General features: G+C 45.6%; 1 protein-coding gene across 2 annotated transcripts in view; it reads left to right on the top strand.

The window, feature by feature from the left end:
- Positions 1–27,725, top strand: part of KREMEN1 (kringle containing transmembrane protein 1) — a 63,964-nt gene extending 36,239 nt beyond the window's left edge. The window contains exons 4-9 of one of the 2 annotated variants that reach the window (XM_059894286.1): positions 3,931–4,055; positions 10,627–10,780; positions 19,649–19,981; positions 20,850–21,008; positions 22,433–22,517; positions 24,134–27,725. In XM_059894286.1, the coding sequence (XP_059750269.1) occupies positions 3,931–4,055; positions 10,627–10,780; positions 19,649–19,981; positions 20,850–21,008; positions 22,433–22,517; positions 24,134–24,302 (1,025 nt within the window). In that variant the 3' untranslated portion in view covers positions 24,303–27,725. Of the gene's footprint in view, positions 1–3,930; positions 4,056–10,626; positions 10,781–19,648; positions 19,982–20,849; positions 21,012–22,432; positions 22,518–24,133 lie in introns of both variants that reach the window. The other variant, XM_059894285.1, reaches the window with a different exon arrangement.

Here is a 27,725-nt window from a genome sequence, read left to right as displayed (position 1 = left end):
CCCTTAAGTTGTTCATGGTTAATTGGGGAGAGAGACACATAAACAAGTGTTTAGAATCAAGCTTAGCATAGGCTGCTGTAGGATTACACAGCAGGGGGCGTATAACCTGTTTTGTGGGATGGGAGGATGATGGGAGGCCCATGGGGCTTCCCAAGGGAAATGATGCTCAGGCTGCAATCTTAAGCAGGGAAGAACATTCTAAGCAGAAGAAACAGACTTTTGTAAGAAAGTCCAGAGGCCATACAGCAATGTGCAGGTGGGAAACTTGCAGATGCACTATAATTTATCTTGGCTTTCATATAGAATGTGAGCCAAGGGATAGAGAGAGGGGTCATGCTGATGAGGGTGGGGTAGGGGAACAGCACAGATCAGGCAGGGCCTTGTGTACCATGTGAGAGAGTTTGGACTTTATCCTGAAGGGCAGTCTGGGAGCTTTGAGGGTTTTAGGCAGGGCTCCTGCATACCTCTGCAGCTCCTGCTGCTTTTCCCTCTCTTTCACTGGTCATACTCACTTCTTTGTGTTCCTTGCAAAGGCCAAGGTTGTTCTTGCCTTAGGCCTTTGCCCTTGGCCTTCCTCTGCCTGGAAAGTACTGTAAAGATTACTCTACTTGCAGTGTACTAACTAGATTAGAATAGGGTGAGCCTAGGAGCAGGGAAATAGAATAGTCTGAGTGGGAGGGAACGGTGGCCTAAACAGGGGAAATGGCAGGCTGGATAGAGACGTGGACAGGTGTCTGCAATATTTTAGGAGGTAGAAATGACAGTGTCTGGCAAGCGATTGACTTGGGTGTCAAGGATGATACCTAAGGCCGTGAGTATTCAGAGGGGTGGAGCAGCAGCAGCATGGTGTGGTCTGATTTCCAGTGATCTACCTCCCGGTGTGTTTTGCGACCTTACTGCCCCACTAGAACATGAGCTGCCTGGATTTGCTCACCGAATTATTGTGAATAAAGCTTATAGGTTCCAGCTGCATCAATGCAAACTACGACCCTGTTTATGTCTAATCTTAACATTTATGATTATGTGCCTTGGGCTGTCTATAAATGAATACATAATATCATGCTTATTTGTGAGTATAATGGAATAAATGAGAGAGAAATCAGAGTAAATGACCAAGACGATCATGATCAAGTAGCTCTTATTAAAAACCATTAAATGCATGGCTCAGGTTTCCATATGTAAAGCCCCTTTAACAAACTTGGCTTATATGATATGCCTCCGACTAGAGATGCTTACTTAACTCACTGCATTTGTTTAAACTCTAAAATCCAGCCATTCCCAAGCTAGGCCCCCACTGAACACTGTGAACTCCTACTGCCTAGAGCTTTTCTGTTTACATTTGCTTCTATAGAGATTTGGTTTTTTTCCGAAAGATGCATTTTAACATTTGTGTGGTGAGCCACATTTGTTATATTTGAACCATGTGTGATGCAAAGGAGAAGGGTAACCACTTGGCTTAGGGGGGGAAGGGTGACTCTTTGGGTTAACTTCCTGCCAATTTAAAATGAACTGGTTAGATGTAGATGGTGACAGAAATTAAAAAGTGTGTATGTGTACATATATATATTATGCACACATATACCTATATACATATATAAGTATATATATGTATATTTTTATATGCCAAAAACTAGTTTGGATATAAAGCTTACTAAACTGGACCATGCTGTTCTCCAGTCTTAAACATAAAGGAAAAGTGCTTCCTAAGAATCTATATGTCTCACTTTGGAATTGGATAATGTATAACTCTTGACTGACCTAGAAGTGCTTCTAGGACCAGGCCTCATTCATATCTTATTATAGCTGTAGTTATGTAAACTGTGAGGAGCCAAACAGAGAAAGTAGGGAAAGGGCTTCATCTGATGGTGAAGTGATTCATAAATTAATAACACAGATGGAAAACTAAGGGGCAGAGAGGTTGATTTGTCCATGGCTCACAATAAATTCATTCCTTCATTCAATGAGCATGTATTTAGTATGTGTTATATAGGTGTGTTAGTTGTCTATTGCTATATGACAGATTACTCTAAAATTTAATGAATTAAAACAACACATTTTTAAATGACTTTTTAAAAAATTATTATTTTTTATTTATTTATTTGGCTGCGTTGGGTCTTCGTTGCTGCACGTGGGCTTTCTCTAGTTGCGGCGAGCGGGGGCTACTCGTTGTTGCGGCGCACGGGCTTCTCATTGTGGTGGCTTCTCTTGTTGCGGAGCACTGGCTCTAGGCGCACGGGCTTCAGTGGTTGCGGCACGCGGGCTCAGTAGTTGTGGCTCGCAGGCTATAGAGCACAGGTTCAGTAGCTGTGGCGCACGGGCGTAGTTGCTCCATGGCATGTGGGATCTTCCGGACCAGGGCTCGAACCCATGTCCCCTGCATTGGCAGGTGGATTCTTAACCACTGCACCACCAGGAAAGCCCCAACACACATTTATTATCTCACACTTTCTGTGGGTCAGGAAATCTGGGCATGACTTAGCTGGGTCCTCTGCTTCAAGGTCTGTCATGTGTCTGCCAGGGCCGGGATCTCCTCTGAAGGTTCCCCTGGGGAAGGATCTACTTCAAGCATACATAGTTGTTGGTGGGATTTAGCCTTTGCAGAAACTGAAAGTCTCAATTCCTTGCTGGCTGTTGGCTGAAGGCCATTCTCAGTTCCTTGCCACATGACATCTCGGACATGATATGTTGCTTTATCAAAGTATATAAGCTGAGAGGGCGATAGACAGAGTCTACTAGCAAGACCGAAGTCACAGTCTCTTGTAACCCAATCACAGAAGTGGCATCCCATCAACTTTGCCACGTTCTGTCGGACGAAAGCAAGTCACTCTTCCAGCCCACACTCAAGGGGAGGGGATCACACAAGGGCATGAACACCAGGAGGTAGGGGTCATGGAGGGCCGTCTTTGAAAGCTGTCTACCACAGTTGGTATATATATTTAGGTTTCCTTATTCTCAGTTGCAGCTTTTTCTATAGACCAGACCATCTGATTGTGTGGTTGTGAAACACTAATATGTTCACTGTGGTAAACAGAATACTCCTTCCTCAAAATGTCTACTTTGTAACCCCCGGAATCTTTAAATATGTTACCTTACATGGCACATGTGATCAAGTTAAGAATTTTGAGATGGGGAGGATTATCCTGAATTACCCAGGTGGGCCAGTGTAACCACACAGGTCCTTATAACAGAGAGGCAGGAGGATTAGAGTCAGAGAAGGTGATGTGATGATAGAAGCAGAGGGGGGCAAGCAGAGGCTGGGATGGGGCAGCCACAAGCCAAGGAATAGGGGCAGCTTCTAGGAGACGGAAAAGGCAAGGAACAGGTTGTCCCCTCGAGCCTGCGAAGGAACACAGCTCTGCTGACACCTTGATTTTAGCCCCAAAAGACCCATTTAGTACATCTGACCTCCAGAACAGTTAAGATAATGAATTTATGCTACTTTAAGCCACTAGATTTGTGGTCATTTATTCCAGTAGAATAGGAAACGAATACATTCAGCAAAGGACCTGGTTAAACCAACTTGTGGGGCTTTTTAAGGGACAAGGGAAGGCACAAGGCATAGCATGGTGGGCTTCCAAGGGCTTTTCTTGCTGTCCAGTGACTCTGAAACATAATTTACATATTGTAGCTTCTCTGTTTTTAGAAAGTTATTCCTAGTTCTCGTCAATACTAAATTCTATCAGTATTGAACAGGTGAAAAATTCCTTAGGCTTAGTTATATGGGCCTCACTCGTCAAAATAAAACAAAAACATAGCAGCTAGCAGAGGACACTAAGGCTTCCATTTTTAAAGCTTGTTGCTTGTTATTCATTTGCACCTTAGGAGTGGAAATGTTGGCTGAGATGAGAGTACCCTGGCAAAACACGCTTTTCCCTCTTGGTGTTCACAGCCAGATGTTGTAAAGTTCTTTTGTTTTTCTTTTTTCTTCAGTGCCTGGAAACCTTGGCTGCTACAAGGATCATGGAAACCCACCTCCTCTAACTGGCGCCAGTAAAACGTCTAACAGACTTACCATACAAACCTGCATCAGTTTTTGTCGGAGTCAAAGGTTCAAGGTAACAGTTCTGTGGCTATGTATCTATAGAAAAAGATAAAGGTGTAAGTGCATTCTGCTAAGATACCTTTAAAACATATAAATTTTAAAAAACAACCTGTGAGGCTATATGACTGTATACTTTTCTGCCAAGGAGAAGTTGGAGGAAGAGTGAGGCTTGGGATTCAGGGGCGTGAGGCAGCACTCTGTCCAAAGACTGCGAGAAAAGGGGAGGAAAAGCACCAATATCTGCATCCCAGTTTGACCTCCAACACAGTTACATGTGTCCTTGAGCCCCTGCATGTTATGAGCAAAGACATCTCTGGCTCCGTGGGGGATCTGGGAATAAGCCAAGGTAGTGGTTACTTCTTTGATACATTAGGGGGCCCTAGCCTGGACACCAGTCCAAAATATTTTCTTTCCTTCCTATCCATTCTTCTATCTGAAACTCATTCGTCGGCCGTTAAGGTTCAATAATGCTGTTGTTTATTGTATCAAAAAAAAGAAAGAAAAGTCTTTCCCTCCCTCCCTCCCTCCCTTCCTTCCTTCCTTCCTACCTTCCTTCTTCAGTCAAAAGATCATTAATCAGGCCCAAGCGAGGAGAATAGACTGGCAGGGTTCAGGGCCTCTGTGGGCCAGGTAGCTGAGCAAGGCAGTTGGCCCAACGTGATCAAGCGATTGGTTGCTTGCAAAAGATTGAGCATATAAGTAACTATATTGAGGATAATGGGAGCCAGGTTTCTCACTATTAGAGAAGAAAGCCAGGGAAAACTGGAATGAAGTCTATAGTGTTGGACAGGGATTGAAGTTATTAGTGTAGTGCATGGTTTCTGATACATATAGAGAGAGATAGAAATAAATTTAAGTATAAAAGTGTGTGTGTATGTATGTATGTACATGTATATTTCCTAGCTCTGTCCACTGAGAAGGCCTGGGAACAGTGACACACTGGTAGTAAAGGTCACATTTAGCACTCATATCTTGGTTTATAAATACTGTTCTCCATTAAAAAGAACTAGGGCTCCTTGGACAAAATTGCTGATTCTAGAGAAATCGCAAGATAAGGTTGTTTTTTTTTTTCTTTTCTGAGAAAGCACAAGATGATCCTGAAACATCTTGTACAAGAAAGTAAGGAATGTGAGGGACTTGTCTAAAGGACACAGGAACCTGCTTGGAGGGACTCCCACTGGCTAAATCTAACATAATTTGAGCTTCAAAACAAATAATAAGAATAATAAATATACTCCATTAAATAAAATAAGAATCTGCAAATTCACGCTGATATAAAAAAATAACTGAATACTACCAAATGTAAAATAGATAGCTAGTGGGAAGCAGCCACATAGCACAGGGAGATCAGCTCGGTGCTTTGTGACCACCTAAAGGGGGTGGGATAGGGAGGGTGGGAAGGAGATGCAAGAGGGAGGAGATATGGGGATATATGTATATGTATAGCTGATTCACTTTGTTATAGAGCAGAAACTAACACACCATTGTAAAGCAGTTATACTCCAATAAAGATGTTAAAAAAAAAAAAGTGAATAAATAAATGAGGAGAAGAAAAGGATTTCCTTACAGGAGAATGCCAACTAATAAATGTAGAAGAAATGATGGAATTAGAAAATTCACCATTTGGCCACCATCATAGTAATAATTGATTCAGAGAACAAATATGAAGGTATGTAAATATTCCACATCCTCATGGATGGTGAGTAAGTTTTACTAGTGAGTGAAAGTTGCGTGAGGCACAGGATATTTATATAGCTTCAGAGATCTCCTCACAAAATACTACCATAAAGGGAAAACAGGTAATTCTACAGTGAAGAAAACTGGCATACACTACCGTACACAGGTGATCAAAGTTAGCATCACCAGTGATGGGACCACTAGACATTGTGTCCCGCCTGACCTGTCAAGAGCATAACATCACTTTGGTGATTGTCTGCCAAAAATGCATAATATGAATCTAAGCATGAAACACTAGGTAAATCTGAAACGAGGGACATTCCACAAAATAGGCTTTATTCTTCAAAAATGTTAAGGTCACAAAGGTCAAGGAAGGCCTGCAGCTATTCCAGATTGAAGGAGACTGAGGAGACCTGACAGCTAAGTATGTCTGTGATGCTGGATTGGATCCTTTTCTACAAAGGATACAGTGCAGGCAGTTGCCAACTTGAATGTGGGTCTCTAGGTGAGAGGGAAAGGGCAGTTCTTTGTATTATTCTTGCAATTTTTCTGTAGGTTTGGAATTATTTCAAAATGAAAATATAGCATAAGTATTTGAGAAAACACAACACCCATTAATGAGAAAAGTCATAAGCAAACTAGGAAGAGAAGGGAACTTCCTCAATTTGATTACGAGCATCTACCAAAAACCCTAAAGCTAAATTTATATTCAGTGGTGAAAGGTTCAGTGCTTTACATGTATGATCAGGAACAAACAGTGAGGCCCACTGCCACCTCTTCTGATGAGCATTGTACTGGAGGTCCTTGCCAATAAAATAAGGAAAGAAAAGTAAATAAAAGGCATGTAGGTTGGAAAGGGAGAAGTAAAATTTTCTTTCTTTATGGACAAGATGATCATGTATGTAGACATAAGGAATCTATGAAAAAGCTATTAGAACTAATAAGTAGATTTAGCAGGGTTGCAGTTTATAAGGTCATATACAAAAATTAGTTGCATTTCTATATACTAAAAGTGAACAATTAAATATAAATTTTCAATTTAAAAATTAATTTTGAAAATAATTTTTAATTAAAGTTTTATTTTAAAAATTAAAACAAAAATTTAAATGCCATTTACAGTAGCATAAATAACAGAAATAAATTTAACAAAAGATATTGAAGACCTATACACTGAATACTACTAACATGGCAAGGGAAAATTAAAGACGACCTAAATGAATGGAGACATAGACATTGTTCATAGATCGGAAGGCTCAATATTGTTTTTTTTTTTTTGTTTTTTTTTTTTTGTTTTTTTTTTTTCACACACACACTGTATTTTATTTTTACAAGAGATAAATCGACTGACACCAAGCATTGTACATGGATGACCACAACAAAAGCAACAATGATTGCAATTACCAAACATGAAACACACTCATACTATGTCATAGTTCAATATTGTTATAATGTCAGTTTTCCCCAAATTGATCTATAGATTCAATACAATCCTAATCAAAATCATAGCAGATTTTTTTAAATTGACAAGCTGATCCTAGAATTTATATGGAAAGGCAAAGAACTTAGAATAACCAAAATAATTTTTAAAGAGATCATCCTAGGAGGACTTGCCCTGCATGATCTCAAGACTTTCTGTAAAACTACAGTAATCAAGACAGTAGTATTGGCATACGAATAGTCACATAGATCATGAGTCAGATTTGGCGTGTGGGCCAAATCCTACCACCCACATATTTCTGTAAAAAAAAAAAAAAAAGTTTTATTGACACACAGCCACACCCATTCCTGTATATATTGTCCAGGCCTGCTTTCATGTTGAGTCGTTGAGAAGAGACCATGTGACCCACAAAGCTGAAAACATTTACTGTATGACCTTTTATAGAAGGAGTTTTCCAACCTTTGTTATAGATCAATGGAACTGGATAGAGAGTCCAGAAATAGACCTGCACTTAGATGGACAATTGATTTTCAACAGAGATGCCAAGGTAATTCAGTGGGAGAGAGGATAGTCTTTCAACAAATGGTTCTGGAGAACTGGAGCTCTTTATGAAAAAAATGAACCCCTGTCCTTACATCACATCATAACCTTAAATTATACTACTGAAAAAATAGCTATAGTACTGACATAAAGATGGACATGTAAGCCAATGGAATAGAATTTAGAGTCCAGAGATAAACCCATACATTTATTTAAGGCCAGTTGATATTTTTTTAAAAAGTTTTTTTTTATGTGGACCATTTTTTTAAAGTCTTTATTAAATTTGTTACAATATTGCTTCTGTTTTATGTTTTGGTTTTTTGGCCCTGAGGCGTGTGGGATCTTAGCTCCCCAAACAGGGATCGAACCCACACCCCCTGCATTGGAAGGCAAAGTCTTAGCCACTGGGCTGCCAGGGAAGTCCCAAGGCCAACTGATATTTGACAAGGGTGCCATATCATTCAATGGGGAAAGAATAGTCTTTTCAACAAATAGTGCTGGGACAACTGGATATCCACATGGAAAAGAATGAATTTGGACCCCTACCTCATATTACATATGAAAATTAATTAAAAATGGATCACAGGCCTACATGTAATAGCTAAGACTATAAAAGTTTAGAAAGAAGTATGGGTACAAATATACATGACCTGGGATCAGGCACTGGTTTTTTTAGTTATGATACCAAAAGCACAAACAATCAAAGAAAAAATAAGTAAATTGGACTTCATCAAAATTTAAAACTTCTATGTATCAGGGACACTATTAAGAAAGTGAAAAAACAACTCACAGAATAGAGAAAATATTTGCAAAACATATATCTGAATAAAAATCTAATGCCCAGAATATATAAAGAACTCTTACAATGTGACAATAAAAAGACAAACAACCCAACTAAAAAATGAGCAAACGACTTGTAGATTTTTTTTTTAATTTTTATTTATTTATTTATTTATTTTTGGCTGCATTGGGTCTTTGTTGCTGCGCATGGGCTTTCTCTAGTTGCGGCGAGCAGGGGCTACTCTTCGTTGCCGGTGCACAGGCTTCTCATTGCGGTGGCTTCTCTTGTTGTGGAGCACGGGCTGTAGGCATGCGGGCTTCAGTAGTTGTGGCATGCGGGCTCAGTAGTTGTGGCTCGCAGGCTGTAGAGTGCAGGCTCAGTAGTTGTGGTGCACAGGCTTAGTTGCTCCACGGCATAGTTGTGGCTAGCAGGGGCTGCTCTTCGTTGCGGTGCACAGGCTTCTCATTGCGGTGGCTTCTCGTGTTGCGGAGCACAGGCTCTAGGCACGCAGGCTTCAGTAGTTGTGGCACGCGGGCTCAGTAGTTGTGGCTCGCAGGCTGTAGAGCGCAGGCTCAGTAGTTGTGGCTCACGGGCTTAGTTGCTCCACGGCATGTGGGATCTTCCCAGACCAAGGCTCAAACCCTTGTCCCCTACATTGGCAGGCGGATTCTTAACCACTGTGCCACCAGGGAAGCCCTGATGAGCAATGGATTTGAATAGACGTTTCTCCATAGAAGATGTACAAATGGCCAATAAGCACATGAAAAGATGCTGAATATTACTAGTCTTTAGGGAAATGCAAATCAAAACCTATGAGATACCACTTCATACAATAAATAACCTAGGACAGCTGTAATTTTTTTTAAACGACAAAAGCAAGTGTTAGGTTGTAGAGAAATTACAACCCAGAAATCCCATTTCTAGGTATTTACCCTAGAGAAAGGAAAACTTATGTTCACACAAAAATCTACACAAATGTTTATAGCAGCTCTATTTTATAATTATGAAAAACTAAAAACAACCCAATGGATTAACAAACTGTGGTACATTCATACAACAGACTACTACTCAGCAAATTATAAAATACATTCATCAATTTGGATGAACCTCAGAGACATTATGCTGAGTGAAAGAAGCCAGTCTCAAAACATAACATACTATATGATTCCATGTACAGTATACAATGTCTTAGTCCATTCCGGCTGCTGTACAAAATGGTTGGCTTAAACCAAGCATTCATTTCTCATGGTTCTAAAGGCTGAGGAGTCCAAGATCAAGGCTTTGGCAGATTTGGTGTCTGGTGATGGCCCATTTCCTGGTTCATAGACGGCCATCTTCTCACTGTGTCCTCACATGGCAGAAGGGGCAAGGGGGTCTCTTTTATAAAGGCTCTAATCGCATTCATGAGAGCGAGCCCTCACTTCCCAAAGGTCTCACCAGTAAGTACCATCACATTGGGAATTAGCTTTCAACATATAAATTTCGGGGGTTCGGGGGGACACAGGCATTCAGTCTATAGCATATGACATACGCGAAAAGATAAAACTATAGTATAGAAAACTAATTAGTGGTTGCCAGGGGTTATAGAGGGAGAACTATTATATAAAGTGATAGCACAAGGAAGGTTCCTGGGGTGATGCACCTGTTCTGTATCCTGATTGTAGTGGTGGGTGTACAAATCTATACGTGGATTAAAATTCATAGGACTGTGTACCATATAAATAGTTGTACTGTATGGTAATATATAAAAAAAAAGTTAAATGGGGCCTACAGTAAGTTTTCTGTGAGGACTAACTTTAAAGCATTTACCACCTGGCACATAGTAAACATTCAATAAAATGTTTAGCTGTTATTATTATTAAAGTTTCAAGTTAATGAGATTCCCCCCTGCCTTTAACTTACTTAAATACAGTAGAAATACAAACATTAATAAGGGATGCTTACTGAAGGGGAAGCACCGTGGTGGTGTGTAGTTACCGGTCTGCATGTCATGAAGTGTGGTGAGGGTGGGATGAGGCAGAAGTCCCCGGGGAACGTGGGCTGGGAAGACGAAGTGCTTGCTTGCTGGGGGCCGAACGTGCCAGGCTCCTTCAGGCCACCGACACCCCTGACTGACGCTTACCAAGTGCTGCTTCTCTGTCGTGGCAGTTTGCCGGGATGGAGTCAGGCTATGCTTGCTTCTGTGGAAACAGTCCTGATTACTGGAAGTACGGGGAGGCAGCCAGTACGGAGTGCAACAGCGTCTGCTTCGGAGATCACACCCAGCCCTGTGGGGGCGATGGCAGGATCATCGTCTTTGACAGTGAGTATGCCCTGTGCCCGGCACTGTCCAAGGCACGGGAACCCTGGGCCTGGGGAACTGGCCTGCCTCTGCTTCCTCCCTCCCCGTTATCCATTCATTCACTTGGCAGTATTTATTAAGCACCTACTGCAGGCCAGGCAGTCACTGACCAGACCCTGGAGATACAGCACTGAACCAGAAGACTCTAGAAGGGAGCACAGACCTTTAAACAAGTAATTACTTACAGTTGTGCCCTGACCTATTGTGAGATGCTCAGACAACCTAGAAAAGGTAATAGGGACACTGATGTAATGGTTCAGTATCAGCTTTAAGATCCTCTTGTTTAATGTAATTTGCAAGTCCTTTTAGTGTTTTCTGAGGCATCTGAGATTTATATCTTACTGTGATAGAGCAGAGAAGAGATGCAAAGCTTCGAGTTGTCTTTCCAGGCCTGGTACTGAGTGTGCCCTGACCCGTCTCCTCCCTGACCCGCCACGCCTGTGAGATGCTGGCCAGGGCAGAGCATCTAAACGGGGTATGGCCTGGGGCCTTGACCTCTTCAACCTCTGGGCCACTTGATCCCCCGTAATCCACCCACATCTAGCAGTGGTAATGAGACTTTGCAAGCGCCCTCGTACCAATGCAGCGCCAGATTTTAAGATGGCAGAAAGGAGATAGTCACAGATGAGGCAGATGAAGGGAAAGGCTTGAGCTTACTGAGATACACTGTAGAGTCTACAGTGTTGTTAGTCCCCAGGCTAGAGTAGATGCTGACATCTTGACTAGGCTGAGTGGCTCAGTTTTAAGCCAGAATGTCATGTGGTGCGTCAGTGTCCTGGGGCTGCTGCCATAGCAAATTATCACCAACTGGGTGGCTTCAAACAACAGAAATTTCTTCTCTCATAGTTTGGAAGCCTAGAAGTCCAAAATCAAGGCATTGTCAGGGCCATGTTCCCTATGAAGGCTCCAGGGAAGAATCTTCCTTTGCCTCTTCCTACTTTCCAGTCATTGCTGGCAGTCTTCGGCATTCCTTGACTGGTAGCTGCATCACTCCAGTCTCTGTCTTCCTTACGTGGCTGACTTCCCTCTGTGCCTCTTACAAGGACACTAGTCATTGGATTAGGCCTACCCTAATCTAGTACAGCCTCAGTTAACGTGTTTTCAAATAAGGTCACCATCACAGACACCAGGCATTAGGACTTAAACATATCTTTTTGGAGAACATGATTCAGCCACTACACATGGTGTCTGTAAAACCCAGCCCGAGTTTATAACTGATGCTTTCGCAGGTTACAGCTTAGACACTGTCAAAAATGTGTTTTTTGTGGGGGGAGGACAGCGGGAGGATTGGTGAGCAAAACTCACGTGGTTAATTGTTGGTCTTTTTAGTTGTGTGCCCATTGGAGACTGCCAGTGGCTTCCTATACATCCTGTTTTGCTCAGTGTTAGTACCTCTGTTAAAGGCTGCACCTTAGCTAATGTTTAAGGGAGAATAGTTGGCAAATAATATGTGCTGCACGTCCATTTAGCCTTTCATCTCCAGAGTTCATTGTTATAAAATCCTCTGCCTCAACACCCCAACCCAGGAGAGTATGTTGGCTGACTTTACAGAGTGCCTGGTATACTCTTAAGTAAAAAAAATAAGGAGATAAACACTGAGTCCCTAGTATGTAAGGCTTTATAAGAATTGTCACATTGGGCCCTCCTGGCAGCCATCTGAGGAAGGCATTATTATTATCCCTCTCATTTTATGGAAGGAGAGTCCTAGGTTGTGGAGAGGAAGAGAGTCCTAGGTTGTGGAGAGGAAGAGAGTCCTAGGTTGTGGAAAGGATAAATAACTTGCCAGGACTCACACCACCAACAAACCGTGGGCGTAGACAGTAAACAGAAGCAGGGTGTGTGGGTTCACTACCTATTTTTCTACTTTAAACAGAATATAGTGTTAATTTTTTTTAATGGAAAATAAGTGTTGGTGAGAATATGGAGAAACTGAAACCCTGTACGTTGCTGGTATTAATGTTAATGGTGCAGCTCCTTTGAAGCAGTCTGGCAGTTCCTCAAAACGTGAAACAGAATCATCTTATGACCCAGTAATTCCACTCCTAAGTATATACCCGAGAGAGCTGAAAACATATGTTCACACAAAAGCTTGTACATGAATGTTCATAGCAGCATTATTCGTAACAGCCAAAAAGTAGCAACGACCCAGATGTCCATCACCTGACGAATGGATGAACAAAATGTGGTGTGTCCATACAAGGGAATATAATTTAGCCCCAAAAAGAAATGAATTACCGACCCCTGCCACAACATGAGGAACCTTGAAAACATGATGCTCGGTGAAAGAAACCAGACACACGGGGCGCATATTTAATGATTCCATTGATAAGAAATGTCCAGAATAGGCAAATCCATACAGACAGAAAACAGATTAATGGTTGCGAAGGGCTGGGGAAAGGGGAGGAATGAGAAGTGATTGCTTAGGAGATATGGGTTTTCTTTTTGGGGTGATGAAAATATCCTGGAATTAGATAGTAGTGGTGGATGCACAACATTGTGACAGTACTAAATACCACTGAATTGTACTCTTTTAAATGGTTAAAATGGTGAATTTCATATCAATAAAAATGTGTAGTTTTTATATGATACTCTTTCATTCATTTAGCACATTTTTATTGGGTATCTGCAGTGTGGCAGATAAATTATGTTTTATTTGCACAGTGCCTCTACTGGAGTATCAAATGGAAATAATTTGGTTTAAAGTCAGTCATCTTTGTACCAAGTATCATCTTTGGTACTAGAAATATATCTAGGAGATAGTACTGGGCCTCACACAAAAGTGCCCTAAGACAAATTAATTATGATGAAAATAATTGCTCTCTATTGAGTGCTTGCTTCATGCTAGACTTGATACTGGGGCACTTGTTTATTTTGTTATTTAATCCTTGCAACAGCCCAGTTGATAAGGAAGCTGTGGATCAAAAGATTAAATAATTTGTCCAAGCTAATAAGTGCCAGAGCCAGGATTCAAACTCAGGTTTGCCACAGTTTTTTATTTTTCTAGTTTCAGCAGCTAAAAATCCCTTTTATTAACAATAACAAAATAGATCATAATACCAGATCCAGTTTAATGCTTTAAAAGTATGTGAACAAAGTTTGCCCGGTTGTTCAGATTATGATCAAACTGGCCCCTTCCGCAGTTCTCTAGAAGCTGCCCCCTCTGGCTTCCATGCCCTTGAGGACTAAAAACAATGGCACTGAGAGGCTGCCCATTCCAGTCTTCAGAGGCCCTGATGTGTGTTGACTGGCAGGGGCCCCTGACAGCAGCCAACTCATAATTCACACCCCACAGCTTTGTAAAGAAAGGTACAAAATGCAGCACTGTAGAAATAATCTGTAAAGTTTCATCTGTTAGGAGTAAAATAGTTTAAAGAGCTTAAGTACTGCCTCATGGAGATCCTTATGATCCACTGGATGAGGCTGAGCATTTCAGAGATGGTGACTGCAGACTATCCCGTAATTTGGGAGGGCAAAGGTGCCTCTCCAAAGAGATTGGAGGAGAGTTAGATGTGAGAAAGGGACCAGGTTGCAGTCTCTGTGTCCCAGAACAACAACCTCGGGAGAGAGACTACTCAGGCAGCGGGTGGAAGCTGTCTGCTCAGTGGTTGTTGCCACATCCAGTGATTTGTCACAGGCTCTGTGGCTGATTTTCCAGCAAGCTCTCATGAGCTTAGGGAGGTTGCTGAAGTAGGTTGTGTTCTGTGTGTAAATGTGGCGCTGATGAAGGCTTCAGAGCCTCTGCTGCCCCCAGAGTTAAATGTATTGAATTAACAGAACCAAACAGAAGAGCAGATAGGCCGGCGTCAGCAACAGGTCACAGGGACTACCCAAGCAACCCTCTTGGCCTCCCTCATCTTCTAGGCACTGAAGGGAGAAGTGAGTCATATAGGTTGGGTCATACTTGGTAACATTAGTGGAGCACTTATATTTACAGGGCACTGTGCTATCCATTTCCCAGGCATTCTCTTCCTTAATTCTCATAATACTGTGAAGCAGGTACTGTTATCCTTACTTGCCCCACAAGAAAACTGAGGCTCATAAAAGTTTAGTAACTTGCCCAGAGTCCCACAGATAGAGATCCTGCCCTCATGGAACTTACATTTTGGTGGGAAGGGAGGAGATTAATGGTGAAAAAGATTGAGGGCCTAAGGACAGGTAGGATCTGACAGCTGGGACTATATTAGTAATTGTATTTCATAGATTCCAAGATGCCATCAGTTGTGAGATGCAACATTATTTTATATGCCACTGAAGGGAAAAAAATGCTTCCAATTAAACAATGACATGCACGGACTGAAAGACACACCCTAGGTTGTGTGTCAGGTCAATGTCCCCTTCAAAAAATAAGATCTTGAATATATTCGTAAGTTTTAAGTTTCCTTATTATCCGAAGTGTAAGTTTCCTTTTTTCCTGAATTATCACTGAACTTTAATAGTCCATCATAGATGTCACGTGCTTATTCTCAAAATTGCTGAATTGGATGTACTGTCAGCACGGCACGCATCTAGGAATCGAAATTTCTGAGTTTGTCTGCCTTTGCTGTTGAAATATCAGTTTAACCTGGACACATTTTTCTTTTCAAATAATAATAATAATAATAAAATAACTAACACGTAACTGAGCTTGTACTCTGTGCCAGATCTCATAGTAAACACTTTACATGCATCAACTCATTTTGATTCTTATAACCTCATGAGGGAGAAACTATTACTAATTTCATTCTATAGATGAGGAAACTGAGGTATACAGAAGATAAGTGTCTTGCTCAAATTCATAGTTAGTACATGGTAAAGTCAAGATTAGAACCCAGGAATCTTTATTTTTTTAATTTAGATTTATTGAGGTGAAATTACATACAGTAAAATCACCCTTTTAGTTGCATAGTCCAATAAGATTCGACAAATATGTACACAGTCGAAATATAGGACATTTTTGTCACGTCAGAAAGCTCTCTTGTGCCCCTTTGTGGTCACCACCCCCAGCCCTCAGCAGCCACTGATCCCGTGTTCCATCTGTATGGTTTTGTGTTCTGAACAAAGTCATATAAATGGAATTATACAGTACTTAAACATTTGCGTCTGGCTTCTTTCACTTAGAAAAATACTTTTGAGATTCACTTGTGTTGTTTCAGTAGTTCCTTTTTATTGCTAAGAAGCATGCCTTTGTACAGATGTATCACAACTCATCATTTACCAATCGATAAATATCAGTCTGTGATAAAGATGCTGTACACACACATGTACAGGTGTTTGTGTGAGCATGTGTTTGTATTTCTCTTGGGTGAGTACCTAGGAGTTACAGCATTTCTGGGCCATACACTAAGTGCATATTCAGCATTTATAAGACACTGCCAGCTGTTCTTTGAAGTGGTTATACCATTTTGCACTCTGGCTGACAAGATATAAGATTTGCAGTTGCTCCTCATCCTCACCTGCACTTTTGTATTGTCTGTTTTTCAATGTTAACCATTCTATCATGTGTGTCGTGGTAACTCATGGTTTTACTTTGCATTTCCATAATTTCTAATGATGTTGAACATCTTTTCATGTTCTTATTTGCCATCTGGTATCATATTCTTTCGGCCTAAAGAAGTTCCTTTAGCATCTTCTCTAATGCAGGTGTGCTGTCAATGGCTTCTCTCAGCTTTTGTTTGAGAAAGCCTTACTTCACCTTCTTTTTTTTTTTTTTGGCCATGCCACACGGCATGTGGGATCTTAGTTCCCCCACCAGGGATGAACCTGGGCCCTCGACAGTGAAAGCGCCGAGTCCTAACTACTGGACCGCCTGGGAATTCCCTTTGTTTTTTAAATTTTTGTTTTATTTGCCTGAAGATTGCTGAGATTCTTAAATAACCTTTCATCAACTTTGGAGCATTCTTAGCCATTATCTCTTCAACTATTTCTCCTATCTTATTCTCTTTTTCTTCTCTTTCTGGGACTCCAATTATATATTGTTAGACCGTTTGATATTGTGCCCCAGCTGTTGGATGCTCTGTTCTGCTTTTTTCATTTATTTTTTTCTCTGTGTTTCATTTTGGATAATTTCTACTCACCTATTTTCAAACGTGTTGATTCTTTCCTCAGTGTGTGTAATCTGTTTCTAAGCCCATCAAAGGAATCCTTCATCTCTAATATTGTTTATTTATAGCATTTACATCTGACTCTTTTTTGTAGTTTCCATATCTCTGCTGAAATTTCCAACCTGTTCAAGCATGTTGTCCATCTTTTCCCCTAGATATTTTCTGTCTGGTAGTTCTAATGTCTGGGTCATTATTGAGTCTGGTTCTGTGGATTGTTTTATCTCCTTTTTTAAAAATTGAGATATAATTGACGTATAACACTGTATTAGTTTTAGGTGTACAACATAATCACTCGGTATGTATATACATTGTGATATGATTACCAGATGTTTTATCGCTTGACAGTGTCTTTTTTTTTTAATATAAATCTATTTATTTATTTATTTTTGGCTGCGTTGGGTCTTCGTTGCGGCGCGTGGGCTTCTCATTGCGCTGGCTTCTCTTGTTGTGGAGCACGGGCTCTAGGCGCATGGGCTTCAGTGGTTGTGGCACGCAGGCTCAGTAGTTGTGGCTTGCAAGCTCTAGAGCGCAGGCTCAGTAGCTGTGGCGCACGGGCTTAGTTGCTTCGCGGCATGTGGGATCTTCCCCGACCAGGGATTGAACCCGTGTCCACTGCATTGGCAGGCGGATTCTTAACTATTGCACCACCAGGGAAGTCCCGACAGTGTCTTTTATTTTCCTTTCTTTCTTGCTTGCTTGCTTTTATGTTTTGTGTGTTGTAATATTGTATTGGATACCGTACACTATATGTAGAAGGATAGTAGAGGCTGAGGAAGTGTATTTACACCTGGAAATGGGCAGGCCTGCTCGGTGTGGGGATTGATTGAGCCTTTCTGTCAGTGGTCGAGCTGGGTTTGGGTTTCCCTGTTCCTATCATCACCTGCAGTGCATGTCAGCCTTCAGTTTCCTCCCATGATGGCTGCTGTTACCTCGTGCTTAGTGTGGAGCCTGGGATGCCAGTGGGGTTTTTTCATTGTTCCCATTCCACCCTCAGCTTTGAGCAGTTCCTCCATGCCCGTGACCTTTCCCCTCCCTCGATGGTAGACTTCTGCTGCTTGTTACTTGGTGCTGTGCTCGTCGTGTGGTTGGGGGTTCTTGGTTCTCCTGCCCCATCCTCCATCTCAGACACGTCGTGTCACTGGGCCTCAGGGATGGGGTCTTTCCAGCATCCCCAAATACCCCTCTCCTGGCAGCCGAGCACTGCCTTGTATCTGCGGGGGCTCCCAGGAAGAAGAGGGTCTCCTGCCCCTCCACTGGGTAGCAGACCTCTGCTTTGCATTGGTGCAGGATCCTGGGGCTCAAGGCAACCAGGGGCTGATGGCTTTTGCCTCTGCTCTTCCCCCAGAAGCAATGAGTCTTTGTCTGGTTACTTTGACAGGAACGAGAGAGTCTCCTGCTCCCTCCCCAGGGGCTTCTACCCTGGCCCTGGGAGCAGGAGGGTTTGCTGCCCCTCCCCTTGCAGCTTAAGGCTTTTGTTTCCTTTGAGAGGAGGGTCCTGGAAGAGGGCAGGGTTTCAGGCCTGTCCCCCAGCAGTGGCTCATCACCTCCTACCCATCACCTCCTGCTCACTGGTGCCACCAATGGGGACCTTTTGATCTCCTGCCCTACCCTGGTCATTCTCGTGGGCCCTGGGTGGAGGCCTGCACAGAATTGCTTGCAAGCGAGTGCAGACTCCTCTTGTGTCTGGGGTCCCCGGACATCCTGGACTGAGAGGCTAGCCCACATTCAGCCTTTAGAAATTTGTTAAAATTTTAGCTGCTTTCTTCTTATTTACTTTCATGGCGAAGCCCTCTTCCTCTTGTGCTCCGTCGACGATGAAACACTTTGTGTGGCCTGACTCTGCTCAGAGGAGCTTCTTACTTTTCAGGATTAAATTGCCTTGGTTGTCTTGAGATCTCAGCTTTCTAATGGGTTGAAGAAAAGTTCTGAGCTTTTTCTCATTGTTAGGATGAAAGCAGCTTTCTACATCCTAAAGGGAAGCAGAACTCCCCCAAAGCCTGCTTTTTAAATCCCGGCCCTACCCTCCCTCTTGAGGACTTTCATTTCCAGGATCTTATTTGCACTTCAGCACGTAAGATACAGTGAAGTGTATCTGCCACTCAGAACCGGGAGTCCAGAGACATCAAATGTGTTGCTGCAGAGTGATCAGTGAGCTTACCCTCTGAGAAAGTCATTTCTTGTGCCACAGTTTCCCACTTGAAAAACAAGTGTGGCCCCTCAAATGAACCTCGCACCCCTAAGGTACTTGGGATGCCCTCGGCTTTTTACTACCTTACCTCATTGAGTGCCCCCTGCAGAGAGGTCCTGTGTTTTCGTGTGCTTTGTCTCATCTGTCCTCACACATTTATGTGATATGAGAGCAGGTAGGTGGTGGTCTCTCCACCCTCAAAGCTGTGAGAAGCTAGAGGCCTGGATGTGAAGTATGGCCCCTGGGATCAATGGCCCAGCTGGTTCTGAACCCAGACTCTCTGACTCCAGCCTGGCCCCCACCAGGGCCGCACTGCTGTGCTGTGTGCTAACTTTAAGGTCTCCTGGGAAAAAAATAAAAAGCCTCCAGTCATTTGTTCAGGGTTTAAGTGATTCATTCTGTGATTCAATCCTGAAACATAAGACAGTCCGGTTTTGCAGACAAAAAACAACATCCCAAACTGGATCTCATCAGCTAGGAAGTTTTGTTTGTAACAGGTTGAAAAGCGAGCCCTGTGGCCGAGCCCCAGCCTGAGGGCTGGTGTCCTTTTGTCTCCTGCAGCTCTGGTCGGTGCCTGTGGTGGGAATTACTCGGCCATGACTTCCGTGGTCTATTCCCCCGACTTTCCTGACGCGTATGCCACAGGGAGGGTCTGCTACTGGACCATCCGGGTCCCGGGAGCCTCCCACATCTACTTCAACTTCGCCTTGTTTGACATCCGGGATTCCGCAGACATGGTAGAGCTGCTGGATGGCTACACCCACCGTGTCCTGGTCCGTTTCAACGGGAGGAACCGCCCACCTTCGTCCTTTAACATCTCTCTGGACTTTGTCATCTTGTATTTCTTCTCTGATCGCATCAATCAGGCCCAGGGATTTGCTGTCTTGTACCAAGGTAAGACCCCGGCCTCCTCGGGCTCCCCTTGAACCTCATTGTGACGTGTGGACCTCGGGTGCTTCTTGCCGGAAGGACTGTGCGTCAGGATCTGCCCACTCAACTTGCAGGTTTTCCTGCCTCCCATTTTATAACTTGTACCCACTTCATGATACAGAAACGAGGTGCCACTGTTCTGTGTGAGTTCTGCTGTGAGTTCTGCTGTTTTAGTCGTTCTCATGACAGTTTTCATGGGAGAGTTAAAAGACTAACTAAAAGAAAGAGCTGAGATAGGTAGAATTGGAAGGTTCTAGAGAGGTCATTTGGTCCATCCTCCTGCCTCTGAACATCCCAGCCAATCCCCAAAGCCTGGTTTACCATCTTCAGACCCTCCTAACATGGAGCTGCACTCCTGCCCCTGTAATGTGAACACACGTGTGCTAGGCACACCTCCTTGCCCGCACATGAGAACACAGCAGGTGTCCACGACCTAGTCTCTGTCCTGGACGTCAAGGGCCTCAAGAAGAGTTCAGTCAGTGTGCAGCTACAGGAAGGAGGAGGAGGCCTCCTCACGGGTGGGACAGGCTGAAAGAACAGGTAGGATTGGGGAGGACAGATAGGAAGGAAGAGGGCCTTCGGGGCAGAGGGACCATAGCTGCAGAGGCACAAGGGAAGGAAAACCCTAAAGCATGTTCAGGTGTCCATGCAGAGACACGTCAAATGGCTCCTTCGGAGCCAGAGCCTGGCAGGTTCTGCTTTGGGGCCAGCGGGGCCAAGAATTGCCCCCAGCACTGAACCATAGAAAACTGCCTTCTCTTCATGACCAGTGCCTCATCCTCTTCGTTGTCTCCACCAGCTTTCCCCCAGCTAATTCCTTTTGATCTTCCAGCCGTCAAGGAAGACCCGCCGCAGGAGAGGCCCACTGCCAACCAGACGCTGGCTGAGGTGATCACGGAGCAGGCCAACCTCAGTGTCAGCGCTGCCCGGTCCTCCAAAGTCCTCTACGTCATCACCACCAGCCCCAGCCACCCACCCCAGACCGTGCCAGGTAGCAGTTCCCAGACACCATCAAAGGGGTGGGAGCCACAGAGCTTGGGGGTAGTGCCCTTGGCGGTTACAGAAACAGAGCTCTCTCAGGTGTTTCTCTTTCCGAGGCGGGCTGGGGGTCCTGGCTTCATGACTCTGTTTGTCCTGGCCTTGGAGGGACATTTTCTCTTTAGCTTGATTCCTTAGTCCTTACCTCCAAGATCCAACACGGCTGCCTTTAGTACATGGTGATTAATCAGCTAACCCAGTGTTTCCTACGGCCCCAAGTTGTAGCTCTCTGATTGCATCGGCAGTTGCCAGAGCTGTGTTTATTCAGTCATTCGGAAGATGTGTAAGTGCTTTAATGCTGTCAGGCTCTGTCTTAGGCACTGGATTGTACAGCGAACCACACAAAATCCCTGCCCTCCTGTGGCTGACAAGTGGAAGGAGAAAGACAAAAAGCAAAAGAAGAGGGCTTCCCTGGTGGCGCAGTGGTTGAGAATCTGCCTGCCAATGCAGGGGACACGGGTTCGAGCCCTGGTCTGGGAAGATCCCACATGCCACGGAGCAACTGGGCCCGTGAGCCACAATTACTGAGCCTGCGCGTCTGGAGCCTGTGCTCCGCAACAAGAGAGGCCGCGATGGTGAGAGGCCTGCGCACCGCGATGAAGAGTCGTCCCCACTTGCCACAACTAGAGAAAGCCCTCGCACAGAAACGAAGACCCAACACAGTCAAAAATAAATAAATAAAAGAACGTGAATTTCTTTAAAAAAAAAAAAAAAAAAAAAGCAAAAGAAGAAGTCAGATAGTCACCAGAGCTGTGAAGGCAGGTCCTGCAGGAGACGGGTGGAGAGAGGGTGGTGATCTTATGGTTCAAGCTGGCTAACTTGGTCGGGTACGGACTGTCACTCTCTCTTTTCTGCCAAGGAAGTTGGAGCCTTTACAAGCTGGTAGAGCTGCAGATACCATTCGCGATTCCCTGGACTAGAGGTTTTCCCCTGTAGGACTCACAGCAGGAAGTCAGGGAGGAGAGCCCCTTCCTGTGTATCCTATTGTTTGTGTATCTGTAGGATTTCACAAGTCACACATCCCATTCCTCAGATGAGGAAGTGAGGCCCAGAGAGTTTATGTAATTTGTCTGCGGTCGCACAGTGATTCCAGTGGTAGGGACAGAATGTGCACCACCCCTTTCAACTCCAAGTTGAGTGTGCTTTGGACCACGCTGCCTGCTTCTCTCCAGGAGGTAGTCTAGAGCAAGGCGAGGTGCTCAGAAGGCCTGGGACTCCGGGCCAGCCCAGCTCGAGCTGCGTTGCGTGGCTACCCCCACCTGCAGGGAGCTCCTCAGCCAGGCCTGCTTCTCTGAGCCGCCAGGGCTCACTCAGACCTCCTTCTGAAAAGTGAGCTCACACACACAGTCCGATCACCCCTGTCTTTTGCACTTGCAGGATGGACAGTGTATGGCCTGGCAACGCTCCTTATCCTCACAGTCACAGCCATCATAGCAAAGATACTTCTGCACATTACTTTCAAGTGAGTATGAGAGCCGCCCGACTCCAGGAGGGGAAGGCTTAGGGCTCCTTTTCTACTACGCTTCAGTTGTCTGAGAACACTTGTAATATCGGAACATGATTCCAGAGTCCTCAGTGCTGGGCAGCGTGAGGCCATAGACATTCCTCATTCCCTGTAGAGTGAAATGTACAACTGGACAAATCTCACTAGGTTTGAGGGATTGTGTGTGCTCCTGGGTCTAAAGGATACGATTTCAAGGAGGATTGAAATAGCCTGGGCATAAAACAGGACAATTTCCATTTTTTGGCTCGTGCTGGCCCCTTGAAGAGATCTTTACGTAAGAGCAAAGATTCCTAGGACAATACCAGGCATATTTCCTGATGCCTTCTAGAAACTGTGAGACATTCTTAGGAAGAGAATTCCAACATTTTATTAACTATTGCTTAATAATTATTTTAAAACAATTATTTAAGAAGCTTTTAAAAGCTTCATCCTTCAGTTCTGACCAATTTGGAAAAAAATATTTCCTCCCCTTACTTCCGCTGTTCAGGTTTAACTGTTCTGCCTTCCAAGAAAGGGGCGATTGTTCATGCACTGATGTTTGTGTGCCTACAGAGGGGGGGTGCTAATTTTCCTAGCCCTCTGCTCTGTCTTTCCTGTGGTTCCCAGTCTAGGCTCTCTCCATTTCTTTTTTTTCCTCAATAAAACTTTTTTCTCAGTTTTACTGAGATATAATTGACATAAGGGCTCTCTCCATTTCAAGGCCTTCCTGAGCATTGGTGTCCTGTAAAAGCTACCTTTTCCCTGACCTTCTGGCTTGCTCTCTACCACAGACTTCTTTGTACATTAAATGCCGGCTCCTCCATTGCCCTGTAAAGGCTGCCCTTGGCCACTTCGGCACCACCCATAGGCCTCTCCACCCTGCACTTTACATTTTTCAGTGGAAACAATGTCCTTGTTATTGTTTACTGAGCTTCTATATCTGTGTTTCTCTTTTTTTTTTTTTTAAGTCCCAGTTTACACGTTCTGGGGAAGCCTCTCAGGCACAGTCCCGTCTGCATGTCCCCCACAGCAGGGAGAACGCAGGACACTCTCTGTAGGGCCCAGCACTTCACCGCACGCTGAGGCCCCAAAGCCCGTGTCTGACGTGCATCTGACACCGAGCCCCTCTGCAGCTTCCCTGTCAAGCAGTGCCGGGGGCTGGCACGGGGGCAGGGCAGGCGTGGGTAGAAAGGCAGGTCCTAGTCCAAGAAGAGCAGGCTTGCCTTCATCCTGTTTAGCTAGGTGGGCTTCTGAATAAGTGTCATTTGAAAAGAGTTCTTCTGCTTAAAAAGAAAGAAGTATTTTGAAAACTCATAATCTCTCAGGCCAGCCCTTTCCAGATTTGAATAATCCTGCCAGCTAGAAGGTTCTTCATTACACTGAGCTGGAACCTGCCCCACTGCACTGCTATCCCACAGGGCGCAGGTCATCCACAAGGCGGTCCCTTGGGTCTCTAAAGGCTGCTATGAGGTTTCCTGAGGCCTCGCCTCACCGAATGTCCCATTTTATAGGTGCAGGTATCTCATGAGATGGTAGGTTGTTTTGGACGCTTTGTTCTATTCTACTTGAAAAATTAAGTTATTTTTGTTTGACAGATCCCATCGTGTTCCTGCCTTAGGGGACCTTAGGGACTGTCGTCAACCAGGGACGTCGGGGGAAATCTGGAGCATTTTTTATAAGCCTTCTACTTCGATTTCCATCTTTAAGAAGAAGCTCAAGGGTCAGAGTCAACAAGATGACCGTAATCCTCTTGTGAGTGACTAAAACCTCCCCACTCCGTGCCCAGGACACGAGATCCCTCTGAGCTCGAGGCCCCTGGGGACCACTTCTCCCATGGTTTCGTTTGACTGACTCTTCCTGCCTCTCCCTCAGCCTCTTCTGGGGCACCGGCCATAGGGGCAGCATAGCCTGGATTCGACCTGCTTCATCACTGCACTTAGGAGAGAGACTCACGGTCCCACGGTCCGTGCCTCCTGCATCTCTCTCTCTCTGATCTAGGAACAGGGTGTCGGGACAGTGGGGCTGAGATGACAGAGATGGTTGTGTCCAGCACTGGGCTCAGGTACGTTCTAGACGACTGTCAGGTAGTGGGTAGGTAGTGCTTCTTCTCAGTTTTGTCCACACACAGATCGCTTTCTCCTGGTCTTTATGGTTTGGAACAAGCCAGGCATAGAGAGTTCTGAGGCTGTCCTGGGGGTTGGCCCCCCCAAAGCATGACGGAAACCCACGTTCTGTGCTGACTCTGGGGCTCCAGGCGAGAATGGGCCGCCTCCAGCCTGGGAGGGCCTGTCATGTCAAACCTGACGCCTTCACCGATGGGCTTCTTTCTCTGGCTTCTTCTGCAGCTTGGTGACCAGCAGACAAGTTTGAGGGGTGGTCATAGGAAACATCCATTCATTTATTCATGCAGTAGACTTTACCGAAAGCTTTTCTAGGTGCTCAGTAGCTCCTTGTTGGGCTGGATTTGGTGACCTCTCCCCCAAGCAGCTCGTCCTGTGGAGCCTGAGCCAGGCCCCGTCTCGGGATTCCTAAGCTGACTCTCAGTTCAGAACAGGGAGTGTAAACGTGGTTGAGCATCCAGGAAGCAACGTGTGACACAGGGTGCCAGCAGTCCGTCCTTTAAGTGTCCCTTATTTTAAAAGAGGATGAAAAATTCCCAATGGCCTGTGCTTTCTGCGGCCTCCCTGCCTCTTCTTATGGGGACAGGGTGGGCTTCGGAATGGCTCAGTGGGGAAGGAGAGGCCTCTTGTCCCTGCTCCCACACCCTCTGCCCCCCAGAAGGGGAGGGGAGCCACAGAGAGTGGCATGTGGAGTGGGGAGGGAGGGTGTGGGAACGGGAGCCCCACTGAGGAAAGGCCTCTGAAGATTGAGAGCTGCAGCTGCAGCGGCCGCGGGCGGTGGGAGTCAGTGCCATCCCGTCCAGAAGCCCCGCCGACCCGTCCAGGAGCAGCCTCGTCCACAGCAGCCGGGAGGAGCACCTGGGACCCCGAAGGCCGGGCCTGGCCTCTGTCGGAGTGTGGCTCTCCCGCAGGCACTCGAGCCTTGGGCCTCGTTGTGCCTCTGGCCTCACAGGTTCCTTGTTTGGGGCACTTTGCCCCCCTCGCTGAGCCCCTGAGCTACTGCCTGCTGTGGCCTTCCCTAGGGTTCTCCACACCGGCAGACGTCTGCGCCCGGCTCCCAGAAAGACAGAGGGCCGCGTGGGGCCAGCTGGGAGGCGACACCGGCAACCAGGAGAGACGCTGGGAGCTGGCAGGGTGGGCGAGGGCCGTTTGGAGAGGGAAATGCCACGTGTCCACGGGAGAGTGGGGGCGCTGCCCCAGGCACCGGGTGAGGCTTTGATCTAGAAAGGGCGGTTACCCTGAGCAGCTGTCTGCCGGCCCCAGGGTCTGGAGACAGGCCTGCTGAGTGCAAGGACCACTGGAATATACTGACGTGTGCAGTCTCCCCTCCAAGCTATTCCTGGCCTTTATGGAATCTCCTCACAAACACAAGTGTCAGGTGTGTGCAGTCACAGAGGGCCCTGTGCTGTGAATAGGTCCACGCAGCACAGAGGGAATGTGGAATCCCACCCAGGAGGCCGGGGGCAGTTGCTCGCAGCCGTGGGCTCCCTCTGATCACTGGCCTTGGTGCATCCTGTGGGCCCGCCTGCCCTCTTCACACTTCGTGACTTCAGGTCACGGTGTGTCTGAGCATCTGGAGCAGCCCTTTTTCAGAGACCCCGGAAGGGCTGTGACCCCAGTGTTGTCCTTCTTGCCACCCCAGGCACAGCCCAGCACCCTGGGACCCACTTACCATCCTGGGAGCAGCCCCGGGAATCCCAAACCGGCCTCAGGACAGCATGGGGGGAGAGGGCCATAAATTGTCCCAGGCCGACCTCTGTAAGTGTGATCCCCCAGAGGGCCCCCTGTGGCTAAGTAAACACCGGAGATGTAAATTGTCCCAGAAGAGCGGAGACACACACCCAGGAGCACCGAAGGAGGAAGCACTTGATCTGCTAAGAAACCACTTTAGAGGCGAGAAAGTGGGGGTTGGAGGGGACTGGAAAGGGGTGACCCTGAGAAAAGGGTGAGGCCCCCCCTTTCTGGGCATGAGCGAGGTAACCAGGTTGCTGTAACTTCTGAAGTGTGGGCTCTGGCTCAAGACTCCAGTCGACCAGAAACTGGCAACGCAACAATCAAAGCACTCGCAAGCACAGCTGTCCTGGCCCTTAGGCTGAACGCATGGATGGGCACGCCTGGGCACGGCCCCACCCACATGGCCCATCGTCAGCCCCAGGCAGGAGTGGCCTGACCTGCTCAGTGTCCGGCCAGGTCGTCCTGACACCAGCAGGGCATGCAGCCTGTCACCAAGCCCCCATGCTTCCTGGCACTTCATATTCCCTAGCACTTACAGGGGAACGGCCTCCGAGGTCCCATCCCCTTGTCTGATGAGCACCCCAGGCCTCCCGCAGAGCCGGGTGGCCCCCACTCTGTAGCCCGGTCAACTGCTGCCCTCTTGGGTGTCCAGTCTTCTCCTTGCTGTTTGATGTCTGCTTTTGCTACCACCTTGGGAATGTTTAACCTTTTGATTGTTTTCCTCTGGTGTCTTTGTTTACCCTCCTCACTGTTCTACCTCCTGGCCAGGGCTCTCAGCTTAGCTACCCTGGCGCAGGGTGTTTTTCAGACCTTCCAGCCGCAGCTGCCTCCCCTCAGGCTGGCTGGCCTGGGGGATGGGCCTCACCCTCTGTTTGCAGACCCCAGGGGGCCCATCTCCCAGGTTCCCGCTTACCAAGTTGAACATATTTAACGAGGCAGCAGTGGGGTGTGGAGAAAAGTCTGAGGTCAATCTACTGCTTCAGAAAGGACGTATCGTCAGGAGCACACGGTTGGGGGGCTGCCGCCGAGGGGTCCACACGGCGTCAGCACCTGCCCACATCCAGACTCACCTTCCCGCAGGGATCCTGACTTTGGATGACAAGGCTTTATTTGTAAATATGCTCTTAATACACAACTTTGAGAATAAAATAGAAACATCATGTATTTTAAAATATAAGATGAAGTGTGACGCACTGTATACAATTTAATATATATTTTTAGGATTGTTATTTAAGAAAATGGAATGTAATGGTACTTAACTTTTACAAAAGAGAGAAAAATGTTATTTTTACCGTCTGGAAAAAATAAATATTCTCATTGTTGTAGAAATCGA

Source organism: Balaenoptera ricei, chromosome 14 (assembly GCF_028023285.1).
Source record: "Balaenoptera ricei isolate mBalRic1 chromosome 14, mBalRic1.hap2, whole genome shotgun sequence".
Lineage (NCBI taxonomy): Eukaryota > Metazoa > Chordata > Mammalia > Artiodactyla > Balaenopteridae > Balaenoptera > Balaenoptera ricei.
The sequence above is the reverse complement of the archived record's forward strand: the minus strand, read 5'-3'. Positions and strand labels throughout refer to the sequence as shown.